Consider the following 10391-nt stretch of genomic DNA (forward strand, 5'->3'; position numbering starts at 1 on the left):
CACATGTGTTCTTGTGTCCAGACACAGCCTCACTGCTCAAGCAATCTGCTATGTATCCCCTCCTTTGCTCGGCAGTTTGTGCTGCATTTATTGTTATGAAAGGTGACAGAAAAAGAAAACACTAAGGTGAATATGGGTGAAAAATATGTGAATAATAGAGATACGAGATATACGAAGTGACTGCAATGTTTTGTTTGATTTCAAGAGATCACAATCAGACTTTACATTTTCTGCTTGGGAAACTGCAGTGATAGAGGCTGTCAGTAATATGTTGTCAACTGGTTACTGGCAATTTATTTACCAAACTTATATATCAGTTTGAGCTGCTTATTTCACATTTTGAAACAAATCATGTCAGTGATTATTCCAGAAACTGAGAAATACTTACAGGACATTCTCAGTCATCGTGTGAAATTTAATTGACTTTAAATACATGATTTGAATTTTATTTTATAAAAGCTGTTACACAACTTCAGTCAAAAAAGATTATACTTCGATTAACACTCTCGGACTTAACAAATTCCAGAATGTCACAGACCACAGCATCCACTAGAATGAAGTTAGTGTTTCCCAGTTTTATATTATCCGCGTCATCAGTCTCCTTAATTTCAGTTTCTGGCGGTTTATAGGAGCTTCACATATCCCATACTTTTTCTTCAGATATCAGGCTCCTCAGTTCTTGTGGTATTAAGTTGCATTATATGAATATTTGCCTGCAGTTTTCATAAATTTTTAAACTATTTCTTCTTTTTCTTCTTCCTCTTCCATTTTCTTACTTTGAGAATTATTATTTAAAGTAATGTGGTCAGAGACTTTTTATAGAATACTTAATGCTCAGGACATCACATATCAAATTTGTATTCAAACAATCTTTTTGTCTGTAATCTTCTATAAATTTCAATGTACTTTCTTTCGAGTCAGCAGACATTATTGCACATAAAAATTACCTTAAAGCATAACCACAGCACATTGCACAATGAATGCAACATGCATGGGTCCCAGCTGCCAGCCTTCTGATAAACAGCACTATGATTCACACACTCCAGTTCAGAGAAATTACACACACACAAATATGCATGCATGTATGTGTGTGATGTTGGAAATGTAAGCACATGCACAAAATTGAACAAAAAAATGAACATCACTGTCATGTTGATGCTCCACCAATAACACCTATTTGAAGAATGAGTAGGACAAAATACATAATAATCTGAAAGAGCGTACAACTCAAGAATTTAGAAAGAAATACAAATCACCCTCTACAAGGATGCATGCATGGTGAAGAGCCACTGCATGGAAACAACAAAACGAACACAAATCATTACACAGAGTGGACACCACTTCACTTACATCTTCAACAGACGAAATTAAGTCAAAATTTTCTGAAGTTACTGATTATATAGATGATATGACCATGCAGGCATTGACAGAGTCAAGCATTATAAATAAAGTTCAAACTATAGCAGAGGAACTATCTGCCTATGAGTGCATGGCTACATGCAGTCATAAGAACAATTTTATGGGTAATTATGTTCATGATTATGATGACATTGTAAGTTCAGAATGGACTAATCAATTTCAGTGCACACCCAATAACTTTAGTGATCACTTAATACATAAGCCATCTGTAAATGAAAATAAATCCGTAACAGACCCATCTAAAAAAGAAGTTAAATACAAATATGATACAACTAGGTACAAGGATAGTGTTTAGCCAGTAAAATTTCATTCAGGAGGTTACTTACAGACAAGTGTGGAGGAGGTGAGAGTACAGGATACAACTACATGTACAGTGACTTCAACTACACCTGAGTTATATCAATTCCAGTCCAAATCAAGTGTAAGTAAAAGTACACAAGTTGAAATGCCCCTTTCTTACCCCATGATAGATTACAACAAACTAGAGGAAAATCTGCAGTTAACTAGGATGGAGAACAAAGAGAACCTACAGACAACACAGTGACTGCTTGTTAGGCTAACCCATCCACAGGGTGATAAAATCTGTTTCACAACAACAGAACAGACAGATAGGATACTTTTGTGATCAGAAAATATACCTACTGACGTGAAACCAGTAGAAGAGTTCCTAACAAATGGTGTGTATACATCATTTTGGAAGTTAAACTTAGAGAAAATTTACAAAGATTTAGTTCATGCTCGTGGTAGAATTTACTTTGACCATAACAAATCCTTGCCCAATGACTACATCTTTACTAGATGTTTACTATGAGAGTAATGCAGCTGAATGCCTGTAGGAGTATGTTAGTGAGTGCTGAATGTCTCCAGGAACCATACTCCAGGGCTGGGTAGCTCATACACCTTCCACCTGGAACAATCACCCTGACTGGAGACTTCACTCCGATGGCATTTATTGTACTAAACAGAAATATCATTGTAACCAAAGTAAGCCAATATAGTAGTAAGTACTTAGTCACTTGGGGGTATACAGAATGGGTCATATCCTCACTGTATGCCCAATATTCAGATGACATTTATCCATATACGCAACTGATTGCAAATGTGGCACAATATTCGATACACAAAAACTTACTCATTTGTGCAGACATAAACTCTTGATCAGTGTTATGGCACTCAAACGAAACAAATGAAAGAGGTAGGAAAGTCAATGATACAATATATGAAAACAACCTGCATATTCTAAACATGGGTGGACAACTATCGAATTGTTGTACACATACTGGACATCACAGTAATATAGATATATCTGTAGTAAACAATAACACACTGAGATTTGCAATAGATTGGACAGTTCATGAAGATTACACTCAAAGTGATCACAGTGTCATCACGATTAACATCCAAACTTGTAATGTAGAAGAGACAACAACATATAATAGATTTCTCTTGAATAAAGCAGACTGGGATAGTCTGCGACAGATAATCTCGAACTACCTGCTATCAGACATTACTGGTAGTGTAGACTATAATATACATAAACTGAGAGAGTAAATACAAAACACACAATTAAGGTCAATACGACACATAAAAAAAACTTCAAAACCATGCATGAAAATGCAATGGACTCGTGAACTTTCGGAACTAAGGAAAAGAACATGACAAACATGTAAATATTATCAGCGAGCAAACAATGCTAGGGAAAGACTGGTTAGACTGCAAACGTACAGAGAGACTAAAGGACGATGTAGGACTACTATACTCAAGACCAAAAAAACGGCAATAGGACACCTATATACAGTGATAGTTACAAGACAATACATGGGGAGCCCCTTATAAAATGTTGACAGAAAAGGTCAAAAGCCCATTGGTTTTGGCTACCCTGACACAAGATGGTGGTACACTGACACAAGGCTGAAGGGGTACTGCAGAATTCTTGCTGCAGAACTCCTTCCTGACGATGACATAAATACTGACCTAGGGATACGCACTGACATTCAAACTGAAATGGAACAAGAATATGAAACTGAAAGGGTAGTCAATCCATTTACATATGAGGAGGTGGCTAGTTCAATTGCATGATGAATGAAAGGGGCATTTAAACAACTAATCAGTCTACTAGCATATCACATCAACTTGTATCCTTCCTGGTTCTTAGTGCTAACCATGGTGCACTTGTCGAAGATCAATACAACTATTACATTTTAATCTCTTTTCAAAGATCACTAATAACTGATCAGATTTATGGTAATTATGAAAATATATCAGTAGTTTTCACATGATATCTCCAGTTCTTCATAGTGCTCAATAACTATGGAAATATAATTTAGTCTTCCTGTTCTGATTTGGCCAGTTGTTTTGAAACACTTTAATATTTGCTTTTCTTTGAAAGTCACTTTCCAGATTTTATGTTTTCAGTGTCACAAAAATCCAAAAATTATGCTAGTGTCACTTTTTATATGCGTTAAGTGTGTTTTAAAATTTGGATTTGAGATAGATGCAATTTACGTATTTAATAATTGGGTTATAACTAGCCTTACAGGACATTTGGGATTAGCCAGGATGGCCCGGTTGTTTAGTGATGTCTGGAGTAATGTCTAGGGTTGCAAAAATGTTGTTGGTTTAAGAATTTTATGACTGGCAATGATTTTTTTAATTTTAGACCTTTATGTTCGACATCATGTTTTTAAACATTCTCTTACAGCCGAGCGTCTCTCAGCCGACCTTGGAGCAAGTACTGGCATTGATGAGGAGGCATAGTTACCATTTCCACCACAATTTTTCACTTATTGTTAGTCATTTGGCAACACAACTAGGGCAGTGTGTTTATGTTGTTTTTGTATGCAAAGTAACTTGTCTGCATTTTTTTGACCATTTTATCTCCATTTCTTTTGTGTCTCATTGTTTAGCAATGGGCAAAAGATGGTGTGTGTTTGTTGTTAATTTGCAACAGGAATACAAATTTTTGAGATTGTGTAATGACAATAACAAGGAACAAGTTTATTGCACACTTTGTACTGGAAAATTTTCTGTTGAACGTCAAGGACAGGGTGACACTAAAGACCATGTGAAAACAGCTAAACATAGGAGTTCTATTACTGCTAGAGCTTCACCAAACATAGGATATTTATTTAAAGCCAAAAATGGGAATTGTGATCTGGAACGTGCTATTAAAGAGGCTACATTTTCATAACACACTACCAGACAAACTCAGATTCAACAGAACCTCAAGAGGAAGTGAAGTAAAGCTTATTTTGATTTTTTTAGAGATACTTCTGGCTGGAGTAGGGAATTCAAGCTAAATTTTTAAATTTTCAATTGAGTAACAGGTGAAACTGCTCAAATCTTGACTTGGTGTCTTTTGCAGTATGAAAAAAAGAAGAAGGAAAATTGATTTGTTATACTACTGATAACACTAACAGTAATTTTGGAGGTGTGAAGAGAAAGGGACATGAAAATGTGTTCAGAAAAGTGCAGAATGATATAGATAGACCTATTTTAGAAACTGACTGTTCAGTCCACATTGTACGCAAATCATTTCTGAAAAGTCATGTCTAGTGAAAAATACAGCTGAGTAAATAAAATTTAATCTTTCAGTGAACTGTTAATACTTTGAAGTAATTTCAAACATGGGTTGGACCAAAAAAATATGGTGATATATCCTGGGTTGGGCCCAAAAAGTATAGTAAACCTAGTTATAACCCAACACAATAGCTCCAGCATGATTCAAAATGCATTGTGTATAATCCATTTTCTAAATTTTCTAATAGGTATAAATTATCAAAAGATCGTAACATATAATTATGTAACTTTTCAAGCTAGATGTTTCATCAGATTATGTGTCAATTTGTCTTTTGTAATAATTTGGGCGGCTTTTCAGTTTATTACACATGATGTAGTCATCACAGAAGTAAATCAAGTATAAGCCACAGCTAAATTGACTGCCAAAATGTTTTTTGTATGTCTATTCATATTCCCAAACAGTTTGTAATTGCAGTTCATCAAAAACAATTTGTTCCTTTATAAACTCTCAAGAATATAAGCTGATCATTATGAGTGTATAAGTGTAGATGTTTATTTCTTTGTGTGAGAATGTTACCTAATGTATATTCCAACAACTGAACTTCAAAACATACGGTGCACACAGCAAAAAATTCTTCAAGTATCCAACAATTGATCTGTTTCAGTACTGTAGTATCCAATGTATGGTCTCAGTTCATGGTTGGAAATGCGTGTGTGTGTGTGTGTGTGTGTGTGTGTGTGTGTGTGTGTGTGTGTGTGTGTGAGAGAGAGAGAGAGAGAGAGAGAGGGGGGGGGGAGGGGGAGGGAGGGAGGGAGGGAGGTAGGTAGGTAGGTAGGTAGGTAGGTAGGTGATAAATTATATTGGTGATTCTTTATTAAAAATTTAATGTCCTGATCCCTTTGTATTACAGTAAGAATAAACACAGCTTGCCATGACTAGTTTGCAATCTTTGTGGGAAAAACAGCTTTAACAAAATATGAATTTCAGTCTGATTTGTTCACCATTCATACATCGCACACAATTGCACCTAACATTCCCCTGCTTTGGTGTTTGTTATTTAGGACACCTGATATCTCACTGGGTTTTATTTTTTTTAACAAGTTGTAATTTTGGAGAATTGTGAAAATAAACTGTATATATCTAAGATGTTTTACTTATAGGTTTTTAACATTTATTTTGCAGGCATCAATCGTATCCAGCACGCCACCTTGGCTCTATAAATTTCTCTCTGTCAGAGGACTGAAACATCTCTCTAAGTCTCATGTTATGTGATGATGATGATGATGATGATGATGTCAGTGTGATTATTATGTGGAGCATAATTGCCTTCCTAAGTATACACAACTGCATTAAATTAATATTTAAGTATGAGCCCTTTTTGTAATAATATGATAGTTAATTTTTAGTTCAGATTCATGTGAGTTGGTGAGCTTCACAATGAAAGAGCAGGAAGAACATTTCAGTAGTTGTAAATCTCTAGTTACCATGCCATGTAAGTGTGCCATAAACATTGAAGTCTATAAAGCTTTATTTAATAGTTGTAAGCCGTACTAATGGTTTCTTTGTATCTGTAATCAGTAACAGCAGATATAAGAATGCGTGTTTTGGGCCATAAGTGTCTAAGTAAAACTGTAAACTGGTGTAGACAAAATAGCAGTACATTTGCTGAGCGATGCATGGTTTTACTTCTGGTATGCATTACTGGTGATCAGTTTCATTGAGATGGAAATGAACTTTCAAGTTCTCCAACATTTACCTCTACCTTTCTTAATCTATTTTGGATTATTTTCTCAAAATCACTGCTATGGATGAACTTGTCATATGAAGTTAAAAACAAAATCTGATTTGGGTTTTGTGCTCAAATTTTCAAATATTCACTTATGCTGTTAAGAGAAATTTATAGTTATGTTCTCAGTAGCAAGCACCACTTCTGATAAAGATTCCCTAGAAGCTTTTCATGACAAATTCTGTGTTATTGAAATGGTTATTGTTGCTAATAGTTCTTATTTCAATGTGTCTGGGGTGGCTGATAAATGCTGTCACATGGGCTGTTGACTAGTTGTACTCACAGGCACTTGGGGTAAGGACTCGGTTCCGCAGTAGCATGTATCTCAGAAGCAGCTGTATTGTACAGATGCCAGCCAGTTGAAAGCAACTTGGGACTGTGTGCGGTTGGGCAAGGTTGCCACAAATTTCGCTGAACGGAGTGCCATCTTGTGTTTGATGCCACAAGTAAGAGTGTGATGCTCTCACCACCTGGTGGCTGTTTCCTGACGAGGATTGCCTGCCAGAGTAAGCACTCAGTCAAACTGTTTATTATGTTGTATAGGCTAGTGGTGCATTTACACTTCATGTCTTAACTGTACAAAAACAAATAGCAAGGTGATCAGGAACAATAACTTAACTACTGACATGTCTAGTAACCTGAGAAAATGTAGATAATGAATAGGTAATTCCAGTGAGATATTTTTAAAAGCTTTCTATATCACACTGTAATGCCAACTTCTGTGATTTAATGTGTGTCAGTTTACAAATTGTGCTGAAAATGCAGGCTATCAATTTTAAGGACAGTCGGAACGCATAAGGCAGCACTCTGCAGGGCTGCATGGACCATTTTGATACACCTCTGATACTAATTTCGTATACTTGTTTTTGGATCAATACTTGTGTAAACATTCCCATGATAAACTCTTTAAGGTATGTGGATTCAGATTGGAGTGACCAAACATAGCAGTTCTATCCCCACCACACACACTGTGCTGAAGCCATCAAATAAGATGATTGGTACTGATAGGTGTAGCATGAAAACATTTGTCAGACATGTCCATTTTCTGTAGTACTTATATCATATGTTAAAAAAGCACATAGCACTAATAAGGGCTCACAGGATATTCAACTCCCATGACACAGTTTGTACAGTGCTTGTCAATTTTTGTTTGCATGCAAAATATGCTCAGGTGTATAATTTTCGAATGGAGTTCATAAACTGATAACTAGCAGATTAATAAATAAAAAATAAAAAAAAGTCGGTACTGGGCTGAACAAATGTGATTTCTTAGAAACACTTAGAAGAAACATACTTAATATGTGAGTTGAATTGTTTGAAGTGATTATACAGCATTTTTTAAGATGTAATAAGTGAGTATTTACTTATTATAATCTTTTTGGAGGCATTGTCAGATCATGTTCTCGTTTCTCTGTGACAATTTGGTGATGGAAATTACTGTTGTGTTTGATTGATTTGTGGCCATTAGGTTATTCCTAATGCTCAAATATCTCTTGAAGATGATGTCAAGTTTTGTTTTCTTCCTTATTGAAGTCATAATTTTCTAACCGAATGCCTGAAAAATATAAGAATGTACTTTTACTGTTGTTGTGACAAAACACTAGTATGAAAGTGCCATGAAATTAACTGCAGGATAGATTTTATTAGTGCCATATGTTGTGCCAAACAAAATAGTTTGCTGTACATTGTTTAACCATGAAGGCATTTGTAATTATTGTTACATCATATTGCATAGTTTCAGGAAGGGCAAATCACAATTACTTTTCAGATTAACACATGATTGATGACAATAGAACACAATGAATGAAGGCAGTTGTGTTTCAACATAACTCTCCTTTCAGTTACTTTAGAAAACATAACAACAAAATAAAAAAATAAAAAACAAAAAACAAACTTCTCTCTGTTAGTGGTGAATTTTGCAGTTGGAATAAGTAACTTTCCTAGCTGGAATGATTAGTTTCTTTGTTGTTGTAAAACAGCTGTCATTTGAAACTGGATGCAAGGAGAGAGTGGTGTACACCTGTTTCACGGATAGTTCATTGTCACTTAATACGGGTACTAATGGTGGGATTGAATGTTACCCACTGATAGCTTTATATTCTGTAAAATTTAGTGTTGTTGATTATTTCATGTCACATGAATGAAACTGCAAGAAAGTTAATGAAGGTCTCATTTGCAGTGTTGTTATATTTAAAAAATGGGTGGCTAAATGTAAAAACTTAAGCATTTCATGAATGATGATATTGTGTGAAAAGTGTTTGAGTTAAGGTGGAAGATGTAGTTATTTCATTGAAAATTATTATTTAATTGCTTGTGTATCACTATATGTAATACAGTCAGTGATTTAATTCTTGTCATATCAATATATATTTTCATTTTTAAATAAAATTGTCAAAAACTATGACACGGTTTTCTGTTCCTTTATTCCTGGAATCCACATACAGCTTACATGACAGAATTGTGAACATCCATTTGATGACCTTATCACTTTACAATTTCCAATAATTGCTTGGCACTCTGTGCGATAAACATTGTGATCTTGCACTGTATTAGAAAAATTGTGTTTACTTTGTTTCTTTTTGGTGGATTGTGGTGACGCCATCATATTAATAAAACTTGTTACAATATAACTATGTCAAGGTGGATAGATTCCATACCTAATATGTTACTGATTTTGATTTTATTGTTTTATATTTCCTTAGTGAAATAATCATGGCATTTAGAAAAAAGATGATTTGAAATCAATTTCCTGTGTTTTTGGAGGGACTGAGTAGTGCGTTATTCTGAGGCAGTATTGGATAAGTGCAACCTTTGCTATTTTTTTTACACACTTAAGTGGAGTGTTGTTTTCTGTCAGGCTTGTGTAACTATCAAATTTTACTTAATGTTAGACAACGTATCACATTTATATTTAAATATGTGTTTTAAAAATTTTTGCATGTTTTCTGATACTATCTTACAAGATTTATATTGCATCAGTGTTTGAAATAAATATGTTTTACATTTGATGCCCATATGAACAAACCAAGTCATTGATACATTACATTAATATGGATTTCATTTCATATGAAAAAACTAGAAGTATGGAAAACATGAAGTAAATTCGATGTAACAAAAATATTGCAAAGTGACCAAAATCAGCAGCTTTTTGTTTTTTGAACAACTAATAATAAATGACTATGCATTTATGGTACGGAAACTATTATGCAGAAGATGGTTACAAAAATCAAGGCACAGAAGTAAGAATCAAGATTTGACAAATAGGGATGAAAAAAAGATTAATGCTGAACAATGATGTTTTAATAGCCATTGATAAAAGTGAAGAACAGAAGATATCTTTAAAATGGAAGTATTATAGGCTTGGAAAGATTAATTTGCTTACTGGCTCAAACTGTCATGGCACAGCATGGTACAGGAGTGGAACAATGTGTAAATAATGTACAGCAAAAGGGATTAAAATGCTAAAGTAGTAAATTAATATATCTGATGTAAAGAAAGTATGGGAAACGGGAATACAGATAACTGTATACACCACAAACTGTTCCCAGAAATGTCTGTACATACAAATATTTCAGCAAAAAGAAAGAGACACGTATACACTGTACAAGGTGCATAGGCTGATTGGAACATTAACATGGTGGCTCGTCAGAGCAGTTAGAGTTCAAA

At 34.6% G+C, this 10391-nt stretch overlaps 1 protein-coding gene across 1 annotated transcript in view; it reads left to right on the plus strand.

Annotated features, from left to right (window-relative positions):
- Positions 1-8757, plus strand: part of LOC126470324 (hydroxysteroid dehydrogenase-like protein 1) — a 126465-nt gene extending 117708 nt beyond the window's left edge. The window contains exon 6 of the mRNA XM_050098106.1: positions 6122-8757. Within this exon, the coding sequence (XP_049954063.1) occupies positions 6122-6211 (90 nt within the window). The 3' untranslated portion in view covers positions 6212-8757. The remainder of the gene's footprint in view (positions 1-6121) is intronic.
- The last annotated feature ends 1634 nt before the right edge of the window (positions 8758-10391 follow it).

Source organism: Schistocerca serialis, chromosome 3 (genome assembly GCF_023864345.2).
Source record: "Schistocerca serialis cubense isolate TAMUIC-IGC-003099 chromosome 3, iqSchSeri2.2, whole genome shotgun sequence".
Lineage (NCBI taxonomy): Eukaryota > Metazoa > Arthropoda > Insecta > Orthoptera > Acrididae > Schistocerca > Schistocerca serialis.